The 18,258-nt window shown below is 51.7% G+C and overlaps 3 protein-coding genes across 3 annotated transcripts; 2 read left to right on the top strand and 1 right to left on the bottom strand.

Annotated features, from left to right (window-relative positions):
* Positions 1 to 257: 257 nt before the first annotated feature.
* On the bottom strand, positions 258 to 1,500 carry N7462_011317 (SGNH/GDSL hydrolase family protein; the record flags this gene model as incomplete). Its single annotated transcript, XM_057083031.1, has 3 exons — positions 258 to 1,106; positions 1,183 to 1,339; positions 1,388 to 1,500. 3 exons carry the CDS (start codon positions 1,498 to 1,500, stop codon positions 258 to 260), a joined length of 1,119 nt encoding a protein of 372 aa, XP_056928386.1.
* A 9,264-nt stretch (positions 1,501 to 10,764) lies between these two features.
* Positions 10,765 to 12,598, top strand: N7462_011316 (putative C2H2 transcription factor (Con7); the record flags this gene model as incomplete). Its single annotated transcript, XM_057083030.1, has 5 exons — positions 10,765 to 11,220; positions 11,288 to 11,476; positions 11,734 to 11,914; positions 12,245 to 12,357; positions 12,437 to 12,598. The coding sequence occupies 5 exons, from the start codon at positions 10,765 to 10,767 to the stop codon at positions 12,596 to 12,598; spliced, it is 1,101 nt and encodes a 366-aa protein (XP_056928385.1).
* Positions 12,599 to 15,847: 3,249 nt separating this feature from the next.
* On the top strand, positions 15,848 to 18,257 carry N7462_011315 (pentatricopeptide repeat-containing protein; the record flags this gene model as incomplete). Its single annotated transcript, XM_057083029.1, has 2 exons — positions 15,848 to 16,414; positions 16,518 to 18,257. The coding sequence occupies 2 exons, from the start codon at positions 15,848 to 15,850 to the stop codon at positions 18,255 to 18,257; spliced, it is 2,307 nt and encodes a 768-aa protein (XP_056928384.1).
* Between the last annotated feature and the right edge of the window lies 1 nt (position 18,258).

Genomic DNA, 18,258 nt, shown 5'->3' with positions numbered 1-18,258 from the left:
TGTCGATTATTCGCAAAAGTGTCCTATCTTTCTCTCCGTGTCTGATAGTCACTAAAACGCTCTGACTTGATAGTGCAGTTTATATGTGCATGTTTGAATGAAAGAACAAAATTCTTATTGTTTATCTGAAATTCGTTTTTGAGTTTGCTTGGGCAGACTGTAGACGGCTGTAGTGATTTGCAGATTTCGCGATTCGCGATCCGCTTGCAACCCATATCGACATGTCGACTGGCACTTGGACCATATATCTATGTCCTTTAGCTCTGCAACCACTCTTCAAGCTCTGTAGCCAGAATACGATGCACATGGCTCGTCATGTGTCCTGAATTAAACCAGAAATACGTCTCCAGCGGTGTCGGACACCCATACGCTTTATAGTTCGTTTCAATATCCGGCTGGTCGTATCCCGCACAGAAGTTTGTCGTATTCACAATTCCATAGCGTCCAGGGTCATCCAGGATCGCACTCAGCCGGGCGTGGGCATCAAATACCCTGATCTCTACGTCCCCCTTTCCCTTCCCAAACTTCGTCGCGGCCTCGGTGAGCGCGTCGTTATACCACGCCACTTGCGTCGCATTCGGATGCGGTGTGCTCGTTGCTTGGTTGCCGGGTGTCCGATCCAGCGGCGGCAGGTTCATTATGAGGTAGGATTTGTAGCCGATGTCATAGAGCTGGTCTGCGGAGGCGAACAGTGTACGTGTGAGATTAGCGTAGAACGTCGGGAAGTTCACGGCGTACTTGGAGCTATCGCCGACATCGTTGATTCCTATCCAGATTGCCACGAGGCTTTGCTTCGCGGGCAGGAATTCTTGGAGCACCTGTGTGCCGTAGTCTTTGAATTGGGTGACTTGGTTGACGAGCGAGACGGTGAAGTTGTGGTGCAGTGGGGTGCTGGCAGTTTGATTAGTCTTTATCATGGGGATGGTCTGGTGGAAGGTCGCGCGTGTATGGGGACATGTTACGGACAATTCGGTAGAAATGTCGGCTCCTGCAAAGGCGAAGTCCCATAGCTGCTTTTTACAGCTCCGTGGCGACGTCAGGCCTTCCTCTAAGCCGCACTTTGTGAGGAACTCGACCCAGTTCGGGCCTCCCTCTGCTGTGGCCGTCTAACGAAAGAGAAAGAAGTGTTATTGGTGGACTGGGCGGACTGGGAGTTAATGGCAGGTATAACAGGTTACTGACTTGGTTTTGTACAATTTTATTTGAGAGCAGAGTCTGGGCATCATATGCAAAGTCGAATTGATCACCGATAAAGCTGTAGTTTTGGTGCCCGTGGGTTCCTTGGACATAGGTATAAGAGTCTCCGAATGTGATTCTATTCCCATTGTTACCTCTGATTCTAATGACCCGGTTTCAGTGATATCACTGGACGGATATTGGTACTTACAATGCCTTCTTGGAAGACCAATCAAACTTGTCCCTTGACCTCGATATTGGGGACGCCGTATTAAAGGCTGCGAATGGTAGGAGATTTAGAAAGATGTTTGAGGATAAAAACATTTTGGAGCTAGTATTAATCCCCGTGAAGTGGTTCCTTCGAGCTAGTAGGGTGGTATTTTCTATTGAAATTGATTTCATTTACTATTGCTGTTGTCTTTGGCGATATATAGATCTCAGAGCGCGCGATCCCGGTGTCGCAACCCCGCAACCGGCACAGACTCCGGGCTAATTCATCACGAACACGGAATTTATTTTCCCGTCAACCTTGAGTGCTTCATATTTCATTATGAGCTTTGACGGGAGGGGTATCGAGAGCATCAGAGGTCATTATAACATCACAGGTAACTTGATGCATAGTGATATATTGCCGGTAAAAAATGCATACCCGAACTTATATTAGTATTAATGCTAAATCAAGCCCATCGAATAATATTTGAAGGGAACATCAGATGTATCTTGGCATATTTTCCAAAGCTGTGACAGCTAGTTGGGGAATAAGTTGTGAGTTGAAGAATGATCGCCCGTGTGACCAGGTTGTTGTCACTTCTGGTTAGTGACATGACAAGATACATATGTAGTCTGTCAGCCCTAAGCTTTTGACCTTAGCGATCTCAAACGCTTGATCTCACAACCTGTCACTTCACCTGAGCCATACGAGATCCATACAGGGCCTAGTGGTCCGATCTTCTACCATTGTGATGTTAGGTCGTGATCTATTCGTCCAGCTTCACGCTTGATCGGCCCACAGGGAGGCTGTGCTGATGCTAGCGGATTCGGCTTTTTCTAGTTGGTTTCACAGCGTCCTTTGCGGAGTACGGAGGACATAGGACGCTTTGAAAAAAAAAACAAGAGTACGCTAAGAGCAACGGTAGTGGGGTGGATGTTCTTGTTGCTTTTCTTAGTAGGGTGTACTCCGTACATGCGCGTTAATGACAAGGGCTGTTTGTGTCTAGTGTGCTTAAATCTGGGGTATATAGGGTTCGGGTGAGATTGCCGTCGATTTCGATCTATTCAATAAATACCAAGCATCAGTGACTCTCTCTTCTCCACACAATTATGCATGAACTCGAGATATCCACCTAGATAGACTGACCGCTTCATTATTGCCCCCCGCTGGAAAGAGATTCGAAAGAATCCGGTGCAAAAGACCCGACCAGAGTCCTCGAAAATGAGGACCGCTTAATTTCACCCCTAAACTTAGCGGCCCAAGATATGGATTCCGTGCCGAGCATATGCATCTCCCGCATGCATTGGAGCCAAAGGTTCTCCGCCTTATGCAACCACCACGCCCATCCTCCCCCCCCAAGACACGAAGAGAGCACCGTGCAGCACAGTTTTCCGTTCCCATCCAAGACATTCCATCCACCACTGCATAGGCGCCATTGACGTATTAATTTTGCAGTCTGCCAATGGTCCTCGCACGGGTGCTGCATCTTCCCCAGCAAAGCATCTAGGGCATCGAAGAGGCAACCTCCGTGTGCCCGGCGGTACGAATCCAGATCCCAGCCTCTCGAACCGCTTCCACCGGGTTGGTGGACGCCATCAAGCCGCAATTCCGCCGGCCACTAGGCGGACCCCGCGCGCCAGGATTGCACTAGTAGTCAAACGGTTCCCCCCTGTCATGCAATGTACGCCCAGCGTGTTTTTTGGCTTTGGTTTTTTTTTGGTCCTGCCGCCGGACTCTTATTTCTTTTTATTCTTTGCCTTCTTTCTAACCGCATTCGCTTAAATGTACAGAGCAGCCGTAGAATATGCATGGAAAATGTAACCTTCTACTCGGCTGGCCCGGATAGGGATTGGGCAATGTTGAATTTTGTTTGGAGTCTGCGCCTTGTACTTTTTGGCCTCCTCCTTGTCCATGGCCTGAAAAGACCGGGTCCAATTGTATGTATAATGAGCAGCCACGGTGGAAACAGGAAATTGGAGATAGGATTTCACATGGTTGCAACGGAACTCCACCAAGAGCGAGTTGATCCCGCGAAATCATTCGCAAGGTTTATACTGGGTCCCGGGGGCCAGATGTGCATATCTTGGCAGATATGGGAAGGCTATGATAGTGATTCCAGGTTGACGATTTGGGGCGAATTGGACGCTGTGTTTGGGGTTTACTGCAATCCTCCCGGACTGTCCTGACCCCCTGTCTCGCTCGGGATTCGGATCCTTGACTGAAATGACCTAGTCTCTGTATGGAGTAGTCCTGGCTATTGCTTTTCACTCTGTTCTTTTTATTTTTATTTATATGTTTATTTATATGTTTTTTATTTTGATTTATATTTTATTTTTTGGTACCGGTGCTAGATGACAGCCAGCCGCTTCCCCCGAGGAGATGCACTGAACATCTCCGATTTGTCCCCTCGAACCGAGGAAACAGCCAAGCAGAGGAGCAAATAGGAGATGACACAAAGAACCAGGGCATGTCGCAAGCTCGGTAGAAAAATTGCTTCGGCAAGGACATGCTCCGGGAAGGAAGAGGGGGGGGGCGATGAGCAATTCGTTTTCGCGGTCTCGCCGTGATCATCACCTAGGATGCCCGCGTCGTCGTTACGAGGAGGGGGGGCCCGAAGCGACCTAATTCGATCTGCCGAAGGATGGGCGGGTAAGACTTACCAGGTATGGCGTAGCATCCCCTTTCATCCTCGGGTCTGCACTGGCCATGGCCGCAGTGGAGCCTAGGGAGATTTGGGCCCAGCAAACTTGCCACGGAAGAGCTACCCTGAGCGTCTGAGCACGGGGCACCGATGCCACTATCCTATTGCTCTGATGGGCGACTTCGGCAAGAAAGGTGGTCGAGCTGGTGGATTGAGATACCCGAGGACCCAGTCTTTCTTGACAGCTTGGGAGGGGGGGGGGGGGGGGGGTTGCTCTTGGCCCCGTTCGCATTGTCACCTTTCCTTTTTCTTCCCTGGGGGATCATCGTCGCCGGAGGAGCGGGATTACGGAGCCTAGTACGGACTCTGTACGGAGTAGTCGAACCAGGTTTTGGGTGGCCTGGGGAAACCCTAGGATCGGCCGTTCGCCGGAGTATACCCGTGCCTTGGCGGCCTCGACCAGTCCATCTCGCGACATCTACACGTGCTTTCTCTCCTCCCAGAGGCGAATAGGTGCTTGAGTGCTTTGGATGATCGTGGTCATATCTCCCTGCCCCCCCCCTGCGATCATACATGCAAGCTATGCAGGAAGCCACAGCCGCGGAAAGCGCCTCGGAGCGGTGACTTGATTGGGCATATCAAAGAGGCCAAAGGCAAAGGCAAAAAGCCAGGACAGTTCATACCCAACGCAGACGAGGAACCATGAAGCACAGGGGAGAAAAAGCCGCAACACAAATGCCAAGCGTCTCTTTCGCTCCAGTGGTCTACTGCATGCATCGCCGGTGCATGCAATTCGATTGACGGCCTGCTCGTCAGTGGGACAATACAGCGTGGACATGAAAAACTGGGGACGCCGGAGTCCACATCTGGTCTGTTTTCTGTTGGGAGGACTGGCTTTCGGAGTGATCGTCCGACGGAGGTTACAGAGGCCCAGTCTGGCCTCGCTATCCCGTGTACTGGAGACCTGCGGCTGCGGCGTCCAATGACCGAGGCGCCATATGAATTTGATATCGATCATCCCGCGGCCTGCGAGTCCGGATATCCCGTATTGCCCGTGCCCGCCCCTACTCCTCTGCCTCTGTTCTCTAGCCCACGGAGCTCTCCGCGGAGGCCCACTGGCCGTAGACGTGATAGCGGAGCCTGGACCCAGATTGCCGACCGACGAAGAGCTGGAGGAGGAACAGCAGCTCTCTGGATAGCACTGGCTGCTGAGCTATGCTGGCCGTCTCTACACAGCGTTGCCTTTTATGATCACTGTGTATGTCATTGACCCTTTGCGGTGTTTCCCGAGAACCAATGATTCAGGAATTGCGCGAAACGACATTACCTCAGAGGGAAAGGAAAAAAAGCAAAAAAGCGCAAAAAAAACCAGATAGGGCATGTGGACATCGGCAAGCGCTCTCCGTAGTCAATCGCTCCCCCCCCTTTGCTTCTCTCTTTTTTTTTTACGGTACGTATTGCTATACAGTCAGCCTAATCTGCCGTACTCCGTACAGGCTTTCTCTATTCACCGGCACTGGAGGGCCCGGTTCCGCCTACGCGGGGGTAAGATCCAGTCTTTCCACAACCCACCCCGGGGACAGGCCAATCACCGGGAGCACGACGAGACAGGAGAGCTCTGTCCGAGATAGGAGCCTTGCATGAGTTCTGCATTTGGAGGCGGATAATTTCCCGCGTTCTTCCTATCAGAGCAAGCGAGGAACCAGACATGTTCTCTCTGCCTCGTCTGCCTCGATGGAGGGTCTCTCTGCTGGTGGAGAGACCCTCCCATGCGATGCATGGTGTATCCTCCGCTCCTGTACAGGCGATCCACATTCGTCTCATTCCACGAGGTCGGAGTTCAAGGTCGTCTCAGTGTCCGGAGAGCCGCCGATAACTCCGCCCGCCAGTGGCTCTCGGGAGGTCCAACGCGATTCCCAGCCAATTGCGCGCGGGCCAGCTCTCCAGCAGACTGCTCCACAGGCCCCCGAGCTCGTCAGTGATACCCCCTTTTACCCTTTGAGCAGGAGGGAAACCCATGTACCAGTCCATTGAGGGCAAGCTTTATCAATATCTATAATTAAATCGGGGCGCCTTCCCAAGGTCGTACCCGTATCCATCGGTTGATTAGGATTAGCGACGATACAGGGTGATATGGGGGGATGAATAAGAAGCTCGGGAGGAGGAAGTATAGGATTAATTAGGATTGTCGTATGACTGGGAGAACCAGAAACACAGAACCCATGTTCTTTTTAAATGGGCCGTCAACAAAAAGGAACGAGCACTTCAACCTGGGGAGTCGATATTGACAGTGGGCCCCCTTTGACTGTACGAGAATACGGAGTATGAGAGGGTGAATCACGATGGTTTGACGCAAGAATAGGGGGCAACATTTGCCCTCGCGGCTTTTCCCGCCCGAGGAAGCCACGAGAAGAGGAGAACCTTTGCCAATGTCCACCTTCTTGTTCACAGAGACCGATGCCCCAATCCAATGATGATGGGTCAATCCCCGAAAAGCATAATATTATTACCCTGGAGGTGTCAGGCCCGAGATAGCCTCCGATCACGGGCGGTGGGGACGTTGCTCTTTGTGCTCCACCGACGCGTTCCTGAGGTATCGTGACTCAGGTTTACGCGAGAAAACGACCCCGTTCGAATCCAGGATGGATTCCAAGAACGCAAGACAGAGTAGAGAGCACATGCACGTGTATTCGCACATGGAGACGAAGTATTCTGGGTCCTGGTGTACCCTCGGGTGCGACGGATTAGACTAGCACCGATGCCGATTCTTCAGAGAAACGAAAGTACCGCCGTCTGTCTATGCGGACCTCTGTACATGCACTCTGTACAGGCCCATGCACCATGTTGCATTGTCTGGTCGAGGTACTTTTTTGAGAACTATATCCGGATCTACAGTACAGGCACATACCGCGAAGCGACGTGAATAGCTCATGATTTTCGGGAGGTTTGACGTTTCCTATTCGTAGATATGATGTGATCTTTGTGTCAATTATTGTTTTTTATCAGTTGTTTTTTTTTTCCTCTTGGGAGGGCGCGTCTTGCTCTCGCGGCATTTCGGAGGAAGCGGTGGTACCGGTCACCTGGGCACCCGTGGAGCACCTCCCTCTACGAGGTGTACTCGGTACCTCGGGACGCAGGTATGGAGTACCTCTTCTCAGCCCACTGAAACCCCATGCCCGCCTGGTGATCCGTACGTGGTACTCAGTACTCCGTACTGATATGTAATTTACCACAGTTGCTCTCCCTGTTCCAATTGCAGGTGTTGATTATCGAAGCCCTTACCGCAGATGAAATCACTCATATACTTTATAAGATCGTAGGATGGAACACTACCAAGAAGAGAAAGTAGAGAAAAAACAAAAGCGTCGATTGGTAGCAACAAGCATCAGAGGACGCCCTCTTCCCTCTTCTACACTGTGCTTTACTTCCCGATCACATTGATCGTGGTGGATTGTGATCCTCAGACGACAGAGTCCAAGTCCACGTCCAACCTTCCCAATCCAAGACCGGCTTCAACCGCCCGGCTTTCCACCGTTTGGGTGCTGGGGGCCCAGCTGGCTTTGGGGCTAAACCGGGATGAGTCCCTCAATCGGGAGAGCCGCTCCACTCTGCACGTCCCGGCTCCACCCCGTCGCATCCACGTCTACGCTAGCCCTGGTCTTCCCGAGTCCATCGCTTCTGTTTCCCCCGGCTTGCGCTAGTCTCTGTTTCGTCCTAGCGGTGTTTTTTTTGGAGGATTTCCTGGGTCAACTGCGCGATGTTTTGCTCGTCAGAGTCCGCGATTGGATCGACCTGCCCGGACTAGTCCTCTTCGGGGCTCGTTTCCAGAGCGGTTAGGCGGGTTCGGTGGGGAGCGGATGGGGGGGAGAAGTGCTTGCGCGCTGAGATTCGCGGAGGTTCCTCTGGCACGCCATTTGCTGTGTTGGCCTTTGCTTTGGGTTTGGTCCTGGCCCCCACCCACCTCACTCGCTCCCCTCTCTCTCTCTCTCTCTCGCGTCCTCTTGTCCTCTTGTCCTCCCGTCTTTCCCCTGGGCCCAACTTCCCCTCCCAAGTTGACAGCGATCTTGGTTGGTACCCACGACGCTAGGTTCACACCGTCCCTAACGAGACGCGCCCGGGTTGCGGGTAGACTAGTGTGATGGGAGGCTAAAACCGACTTATCTTGACATCGTCTGTTGGTTCACGACTTATACTTCCCTATCCATGCCTTGAGATCTCGTGCTTTCTCATTTGAAGCAGAAATATGAATACTCTTTATTTTTATTTTTTTTTTTAAAAAAAAAAAAAATTACCACTGTAGCAGCGAATGGGAACCCATTGCTCGGCCGACTTCCTCGCCAAACCGAGCAATTCTCGCCACTGAGAGTAGGGGGGAGGGAGAGGGGGGGGGGTTTCCCACCTCCGTTGATCGGATTTATAATAGTTATTTGATGAGATGACTCCGATTCCGATCCTGCTTCTGATAGCCATACCGAACAAATACATAATACCTCATAATAATCATTAATATTTTTGTTATTGTCGGTTATTATTATTATTTCGATTATCATGATATGGATGCTCTGGGGTCCGCTTTTACCCAGGTAAGAAAAAAAATTTCCCATCACACGGACAGGGTCAAGGGCAACACTTAGCCGGGTGAGGGGAAAGGGGGCCAATCCCAGTCTCCAATCTCCCCAGTTTCCAGATTCCAGGTTCGAGGCTCGGAGGATTGGGTGAGAAAAGGGAATGGTCCGACGGGCAAAGCAAGTCATTTTGCATAGCCAGCAAGAGGGCAGAGACAAGGGTAGGTAATATTACTTCATACATCAATCATATCCCATCGCCATAAACAAGGTACTTGGTACTCCTTACGGGAGAATCCAGAGATCATCTGTCACTTCAAAATTACCGGTGATTTCACCGGGTGATCTGGCTGGATGATCCTCATCAAGCAATACTGTGGGTTGATTAACTCTGGTCATTCCGGGTGTGGATTTTCGTAGATAGTAGACAATGATTCTGATTGCCGATAACTCATATGTTGTGAGAGACTGCGGTACCACAGGGGTCACAGACAGGAGCATCGTCGGACTATCCTCGTGAAAAAAAAAAAGAAAAAAGAATAATACCGGCTCTGACCTTTGTTCAACGATGAATGGAGCCCTGCTCGGAGCCAACATGTCCGAGGAGGGGGGGGGGAAGGGTTTGTTAGGTTTTTTTTGGGGGGGTGTTTCTTTGGTATTTTTTTTTTCGCTCAAACGATTGCATGCCCATGATCTCTTCTCCGCCCTCGGGTCGCATCTGCTCTGCGACCCGCGATAGCAAACCAGTAACAATCCTGCTCCCCCGCTTCGAACCAGCCCTCAGAATTACGTCTATCCCTACCCGAGAATGACATTGAGACCCAGGATTATTCTCATCTAACTCCTACTGGGAATATTTTGGAGTTGACGTGGAGGGACCTTCCTATTTCTCCCGGCTTGGATCAAGTTCTGCGTAATCATCATGTAAGAAGCAGTAGCACTGGGTTTCGTGGTAACCAAATTACCTGCTCCACCGCGTCTCCACCACACGAGCAGGCCCTGTCCACCCTGTTCCCTTTTGCTGTCAAATGCTTTTTTGTCTGTTAATCGGCTTGTTCCAACCCAACCCTTGGGACCTTGGACCACCTATCGCCTATCCATAGATTCCTCCGTGCTGTCCCCTCCTTTTTTCGGGGCATGCATGACTCCCTCCCCTTCTTAATTACCTGTTGTAAATTATGATACACAGTATACTCCCCCCCCCCCCCCGGCTGCCGGTTTCCTTTTTCTTATTTCTTTTTTCCTTTTTCCTTTTTTTTTTTTATTAATTATCTTTATTTTCCTATAATACTTTCTCTCCGTTTTATCTGGGTTTCCTTCTTTTTTAGGGATATTTCATATCCCTCTTTTTTATACAGTCCAAGTTTCCTTTTAGGACTGGATCCGTGCGAGCAACGAGTCCCACGGCCTCTCCTAAACCTCGACTCCTAAAAAGCCCTCTAACTTTAAGTCTACTAAGCCCCGTCCATTTTTCCACGCCGTCCCTTTTCTTATTTTTTCCCTCTCCGTTATTTTTTCCGCCCCGGTGCCTCGTGCTGTCCCTGCAAGGCATCCTCCCAAGCTAAGATTTAAGCATTGTATCGAACTACCTTGCAACGCGTCGATCTTTGTCCTAACGTCCTCTACGTATGTGCTCTACTCCTCTCCCCCCGATCACTTCCTCATCACTCCCCAATCACTCTCTCCGTCACTGCTCCCTCAATTCCCTCCCCCCCAAATCAACCGACAAGTCACCCAAAAGGCACTAGCGGAGGCCCGGTAAGCCACGATTTCCAACGTGGCGACCTAGTCGCCTGGTCCCTTGCGTGCAACGTGCCCAGTCAATTTCCCCGATTCCCTTCCACGGTTACCTCACCCGCCTCACCACCACCACTGCACTACCTCACCCACCGCACTTCCTCACATCCCCCCTCCCACCTCACTGCCCTTGCCCTCATCGGCCCTTTGTCGCGCCGAGACTTCCTTCTCCCTCCTCCCCCGACTTTGTCCCTCCTTCCCGCCTCAATTCCCGCTGACTGTGGGGTCCCCGACGCGTCTGCAGGTGAACCCTACGCGGACACGGAAAAAAAGGAACTTCTCTCCTCCCCTCCCCTGGAACAATCTCCCTCCCACCTCTTCGGCCCAGGCTCGGTTGACCTCTGCGCGCGCGCATCGTCACCCCAAACATTTTTATGGACACCCGGCCCGCCTCCGAGTACGCACAGCCAGGTTCGCACCACCCAGCACCGTCCATCCACCACGACACCCGTTCTGAACAACCCGCCGCAGACCAGACGGCTGCTGCCAGTGCTCACTATTCTCACACCCCGCAACCTGAAGTGCGCCCTAATCCTCAGTACACGCCGCAGCCTGAGGTTCGCCCCGCTATCTCGGCCTCCAATACTCCCCAGCCTGGAGAGTACGGTCTGAACCCTCCGCCTTCCCGCTCCCCGGCCTACCAGGACTACATCTCGCGACCCCCCTCCTACGCCCCGAACTCCCAGCCTGGTGGCGCACCCAGTATGGCTCAAGCAACAAGTCCGTTCCCGCTCAATTCCATGCCCACTCCTCCGTCCTCCGCTCTCCCGCATGGCGGCCCTGCTTCCCCCTCTGATCCCCTTCCTGCGCCCATCAAGTCTGACCCGGCTGTCCCATTAGATCCCTCGCTCCCGGCCAACAGCCCCACCTATCCTCCTCCCTACTCCCCCCTACCAGCCCCAGGGACACGATATGGCGCAGTACCAGGGCCACCCGCCTCCCCCACACCAGATGTATGCGCGTCCAGACTGGCCGCATAGCTATGGCCAGCAACATCATGGCCTGCCAGGCCCTTATGCCTCCCCGGCTGCTACTACGGTTGGTTCTGCCTCCCCTGCTGCAACCGCAGGGCCGCGCCCTGGTCAGGTATGTTTTTGATGATCCCGGCGAATTTTCCAAAAAAAGAAAAAAAAATACAAGGCTGTTTATCTTGGACGCCTCTGGGCTCGACCCCGCTCTATGCCAAACTGGAAGTCGCTCCCCGAGGGATCGTCAAAAACAGCGTGTTTTTTTTGTCCCATTGGGATTTGCTTGAATTCTCGTGGAAGAAAGCAGAAAAAAAAAACAGATTTTATTGTCCTAGGGCAATTGGATTGCTGACATGTTTCCTTCCTCCTTTCTAGGTCTATTCTTTCGTTCCGATCCCTGGTGCCCAGCAGCACAAGCGCCCCCGCCGTCGCTATGAGGAAATTGAGCGCATGTACAAGTGCGGATGGCAGGGTTGTGAGAAGGCATATGGTACTCTGAACCATCTGAATGCACATGTGACAATGCAGTCACACGGTGCGAAACGTACTCCGGAAGGTGAGTCTCAATCGCATATCATTCTGCATCTCCTTGTTTGTGGCTTTCTCCACGTGTGCTCGATCGCGCTCCCAAGTTTCTCTGGTCGCAAATGGCTGGATTGGGTTAGCGCCGGCAGCTACGCGCTAGTGAGTTACACTAGATTTCGCGGGGCCGCAGTAGCGTGGCCGATGGTGTGGAGGTTTTTAAGCTTGCTTGAAATGCTTGCCCATCCCTTCCCGTTCGGCCCTTGGAATTCTACACAAACACCCACTGCCTGTCACATCTCTTTCTGCTGATGCTGCTGCACTATTATCATTGTCCTGCTGCTGATTGCCAACCTCTCTTTAGAATTCAAGGAAATCCGTAAAGAATGGAAAGCCCGTAAGAAGGAAGAGGAGGCTCAGCGCAAGGCTGTCGAGGAGCGTGAGCGCGCTGCGGCCCAGGCGGCCCAGGCTAACCAGGTTGACGGTCCTGGTGGCCCCTCCGATCCCTCTCAGGGCGGCCACCCCCTCCCCATACGGCGGTGGTGTTCGTCCCCAGCTGCCACCCATCGGCTATCAGCCTGCCGACGGCCAGGTGCCGGGCCAGTATGGCGCCCCCGGTGGTGGCATGGTCTACCAAAGCAACGGACAGATGGGTTATCCTCCCAATTACCCTCACTCTCCTTACCAGAGCGGTCCTGTGTACCAGCAACGTGAGTAAAAACAAACTAGCCATGCTGCCGTGTTTTATTCTGCCAACAAGTCGACCCCTCCCACTGGATTTGCTTTTCTCTTGATTTCCCATCTCGCGGTCTTCACACACCCAACCCGCGTCTGCGCCATTCCCAATATCCAGGAAAACCGGTCAGCTGATTTCGTTCCGGCTACTCCAGAGACACAATCGACCAGCTACCAATAATCCTCTATAATTTGTCTTACGCTCTTCATGGAACGGGACCCCGCATCTCCTTGTTTCTTCATGTCTCCCTTCCCTACTGGTACCGTTACCATGGGCTCTTTCTTGTCTGCTTTGTTGTTCTCTTTCTCATGCGTGTGCTTCTAATCACGATATCCCATTGCCTGACTCATGTCCCCGGATCCCGGATTCTGGATTCGATCTCGCCGATCTATCCCTGCTCCCCCTCCTCGTTCCAAGTCTTTTCCTATCATGATACCAACCTCTCGCGACTTTAATCTATCCAGTCAAAGAGTGGCTTCCCCGACCTTGTTCTCTCTTCCGATTCGCTGTTCTCCTTCCCATTGTATTAGAGTGATGCTTGTGCATCCAGCTCTGCTGAAGAAACCAAGGGAGATACAGAGCGAGAAATGAGTACCCTGTGAGACATTTTGTTTCCTGCTTTTCCCAACTTGGCCAGGAATAAATGAATCCTTGGTAATTCTTTCTCTCTCTTCTTTTTTTGGGGCAATCTCCCCTTTCGGTCTTCACGTTGCCTGTTTGCCGGGGTTGTTGTTGGCTTTCAAGGAAATGGTTGGGTGGCGGATTTTTTTTTGCATCAGGGCTTTACTTTGCCATGTGTCTGTTCTGCCTATGTGCTAGGCTCTGTCCAATTTGTTTTGGTTCTATGTGGGCATTCCTGTTCCAAAATGGTTGTTCCTGCTTTTCCTTTTTCTCCCGGTGGGCTCTTGTTTTTTCTTGCCTGTTCTCTTGACGCCTCGCTTTTGTCCTGTGTATGAAGTCTTGTTTTATGCTGCAGGTTGGTCTTTTGTCTTTCCTGCTGTTTTTCTTCTCGACCCCTCTCCTTTTGTTCCTAACGTACATTATACGGTGCCAGGTTGTGTTGCCTGCGAATGTATTCTTGTGCATCATTTGATTCCACCCCCTCTTGCGGTCGTACTGACGGGGTTGCTTGTTATTGTGCATTTTTCTATTTTTTTCTTTTTTTTTTTTTTTTTTTTTAGAAGGGGGCCATTATAATTCCTGGTGGACTGTTCACCGACTGGCCTCCCTGGTCGTCCTTTGTGCGTTGCTCTTCTAAACATATACACCCGCCTTTTGCCACCCTCAACTTGAGCTGTCCTCATGGAATGCATTTCCACCATTGGCCCTTTCCCGTGGACATCTATGTCCAGAGTAAGACTGAATCTCGACAAAGGCAAAATCTACCGTAAACTATGTAGCTACACTCTGTTCAAAAGGTAAACTGGTACAATTGGATGCTAAAAACACATCCTTCTCTCCTGGGAAGAGTTCACTCCCTCGCCAGATGTCACTTCCCGCCACCCAGATCTAAGATCCTAGAGCCTTGCCTAGTCTAGTCAAGCCCGGAGTACCTAGGTTCGCCTCTCCCAAACCAGCCATGTTCCGAAAGTACGTGGCCCAGACTCCCGGGCCCACCCGCCGTTTTGGAGAATAAGGTTATATGATTCATATCGGGCCCGGCTAGCGGTCTTTAGCGCTACGCGGCGTTTCGGCGACATGTGTGTGTGACGGGTGATACGGGGCCGCCGGGCTAGCGTTGAATTTTGGGACATGGCTTAGTTTTGGGGTTTTTGGGTGAGACACTGACATTGGGTGGCTTTTTTAGGGTTGTCCGGGACTTGAATGGGAGGTGGAAGTAAGCGTTCCTCCCCCCCCCCTCCCGGGCTCATTTTCTCTCTCTTTTGTGCACGGAAGAGACTTTGAAAACTACTTGTCACAGGATGTAAATTTTGGGGGTGTGTTGGCTTATGATTGTCTTTTAAGCATGTGGATTGTGTTTGTAAACCTTGTACCATATACAAGACTCTGTCCAGTCAGAATGATCGATTTCAATTCGAGTCCCAGAGGAGGTCAGCTGCAGCCTTCCTAGGCGGTGCCCAGGGATCCCTGCAGCGAACTGACCCTATACGGAGAGTACGAAGTACTTGTTCACGGATAGGGTTAGAGGGCCACCACGTGGGCCGTGTACCCTGCAGATCAGGGTGCGCGCTAAGACTCGGAGGCCATCCGGACTGGTCTGTTCGAGAAGGATTAATTACCTCTAGCGCGCCAGGGCCTGTGCTGTGTGGCTTCGGCTAAAAGAAGCAAAATTTCCAGTAGCTCCCACCCCCTCCAAAGCCGATTTTCTTTTTTGTTTTAGCGCGGGAATAGGAGCCCTAGGCTGGTGGATGTGATTGGGGCCCGGGCACAATTTTGGAGATACACAGGCATACGATTAATTTGTCCCCTCCGCGGGTCGAGGGGTTGAAGCGATTTTTGCTTGATATGTTCAAGCTGTCTTTAATCAGAGCATTCATATCTCTGATGTTGCTCATAATCAAGACCACCTACATGGCCGGAAGAAAGTATTGCTGGACATCCTTTGCAAGCCAGCGTCTATGATATCTTTCTAACCGATTGGTTTGAGAAGATGATCAAGGCACTCGAAAAAACAGCATCAAAATCAACTTCCTCCACGCGCTCTTGCTCTTCTATATCACATTTAGCTGGGAAGGACATGGTTGACCCTGGAAACATACAGGAAAGACGGAGATCACCCCAATGCCTCATGGCTAATGCATGGCTTGCATGGCTGCATGTGTAGTGTATATACCGACCATCATCGGCTTGTGTGCAGGGTGCAGCACCCTAGTCCGCCGCAGGTCCGGAACCGGCCAGGGCGTACCGCAGTTGAGACCCCGGGAACTAGTGTGCGGGTTGTAAGCATGCGAGGGGAATCATCACGCTCCAGCGGCCCGCCGCTGCAGCCAAACTCCTTTGGGCTCTAGTGCTGCCGCAGCCATGTGGTTGGCGGCCTCAGGCACTAGTATGATGCCTGAGCGATAAGGGGGAGGGTCTAACTAGATTGGGGCTAGTGAACCTCCCCCGAGAAATTGTTTGCGACTCCGAGACTCGAGAAAAACCCCATCGAGTCTACGGCGGCGTATTGGGTGTATCGTTGCCAAAAGTCTCTGTTTTCTCTTCATATTTTTGTTTTCATATGACAAGGCATACCTGCACTCATTTCAATTTCAGACTGAGCAGCTGGCGATGGCGCTACAGCTTCCGGTGTCGGCTTTGAGCAGTGCTCTGCGCAGCCAACTGGCCGCGCGACGACTGGCTGGAATCACAGGATTTTATGCCCGTGATGTACAGAATCGCCTGCTCAATTCAAGGCCTTACTCGAATGCGAATACGATTCCCGATGAGGCCCCTATCCAAAACGAAGAATCTTTGCTCGAATCCCAAGCCACGCCGCCATCCATCCACGATGAAAACGCCAACGACCACGTCCAATTCGGCCATAAGCAAAGACCCAAAAGCCCCCAGGAGAAGCAAGAGGGCGTTTTGCTGATGGAAATTGCCTCATCGTCGGGCGATACTGGAAGCAGTATCCCGCGCGGCGTTCTGGAGTTGGAGCTGAAGTGGTTGCAAGACCCCCGTGCTCTAGGCGACCGGGTGGCGCGCATTCTACAGAGTGGTGATCCCGCGAAGGCTGCGGCACTAGTCCGATACGCACACAATCAAGGCTTTCAGACCGGCGTCGGTTGGAATCATATTCTGAGTTATTGCATGCAGCGAGGGCATCCGAAGGCTGCCTTCAAGTTCTTTAATGATGTGAGTTGGTCTATTGCGTCTGCCTCTGTCGCGACAGATCTATAGAGCAGGTGGTGTCCAATGTGGAATGTCTTGCTGACAAGAAATTTTTTCGTCTTGATAGATGAAAAAACGCAATCGAAAACCCAATGCCGCAACCTTCACTATCATGCTGAAAGGCTTCGCCGACGCCCCAAAATCTCGAACATCCGTCAACCTTGCGCATAGTGTCTATAAGTCCCTTTTCGCCCCCAATTCTCCGGTCGAGCCCACCATCATTCATACCAATGCGATGCTGCACGTTTGCCAACGGCACAACAACTTGAACATGATGTGGCGTATTGCTGGTGATCTCCCCGAAGACGGGCCAGGTGCACCGGATATGCGAACCTACACCATTATTTTGTCAGCACTGCAATACGCCGCCCGCAATGATATATCGGCTTTAGATCCATCCAAAATGGACAAGATCACCGCTCGCCAAGTTCAGATGGTCAAAGAAGCGAAACGGATATGGGCCGATGTTGTCTACAGATGGACGAAAGATGCGGTCCCGATTGACAATCATGTGGTGAACGCCATGGCAAATCTACTTCTGGATGGTACTCGTGATCAGGATTTCTATGACATCTTTGCCCTTTACAATCAAACGATGGGGATTCCCATTTTGGCCAAAAAGCCCTCTTCGGGACAGCAGCCCCGTGAATTATATCGTTCTCGGATCATGTCGCATCACAGACAGGCACAGGAAGCTGGGGGCGTTGCAGGACCGAGTGTCGAAGACGATGTTCCATTTGTTGGTTTGGATAGCACCCCTTTGAAAGAAGAAGCCCCGGAACCAACCGCCGAGGAGGATGAGGAAGTGAATTCAGACGTCCTCTTTGCTCAGATTGTCCCAGGGTCTGAGGATCTATCCTATCTCAAACCAGGCAACAAAGAGCTCACAATGATCGAGGATGCTTGTTTCAATATAACCCAAGGCTCTTCCGCGGGTTATGCTTATTGGGATATTCTGACGTCAGAGACTGGGGACTACCGCATCCAACCTGATGCTGCTGCGGCAGTTGTGTATCTCCGCCTTCTCCGCCTGGCACGAGCTAGCAAACGGACTGTTGACGTTTTGCGGGACGTGATCATTCCATCTGGACAAGCCAGTGGGAAATTGTTCCACGTGGGTCTTGCCAGCTGTCGTCGTGACCGCCGTAATGCATCGGTGCTCTTGCATGCCACCGAAATTCTCAACCTGATGCAAAAAGCTATGGTTCTCCCCGATCCACGAGTCCTCGATGGATATCTGGAATTGATTCAGGCCCTCTCTGACAGCCCTCACACCCTTCTACACTTGAGAGGGTTGTCGGGAGAGAAAGATAAAACCCCAAGTCAATTGTCCACTCAGGGAAAAAAGCTCCAGGCCGAGCTCCGCCTGAAGGCTCTCATGGCGCTTCGTCCTCACATCGCACAGCTCCACGAGGCAATGGACCAGGGCAAGCCTGCTCCCAAGACCCGCTGGAATGTTGCAACTCACGGAGGCGCCAATGTAATTTTCGGCTTAGGGGCCGTCAAATTAATGACTCGTGTCCGTAGTTTGGTCGACGAGACTTTGAACGCCCCTTACGAGACATTCATCTCTAAGGAAAACCGAAAGCTTCTCAAATCCGACTTGCCGATGCTGAAGAAGTATTGCGACAGAGATGTGTTTGAAAAGTTCTCCAAAATGACCATTCACCCAACGGTCGCGCAACGGAACGCATTCAGAGAGCGAGCGCTAGAGTTTGAGGAGGAGGCCCATGAATCCTCCGAGAAGAATGAAGCCAAGCGAGAGCCCCGGGCTGATACTCCATTACGCGGTGAGCCCGAAAAATAAT

Source organism: Penicillium macrosclerotiorum (genome assembly GCF_028827735.1).
Source record: "Penicillium macrosclerotiorum strain IBT 26536 chromosome Unknown utg000011l_segment0_segment0, whole genome shotgun sequence".
Classification (NCBI taxonomy): domain Eukaryota; kingdom Fungi; phylum Ascomycota; class Eurotiomycetes; order Eurotiales; family Aspergillaceae; genus Penicillium; species Penicillium macrosclerotiorum.
Note: the sequence above shows the minus strand (reverse complement) of the source record. Positions and strands in the feature narration are given on the sequence as shown.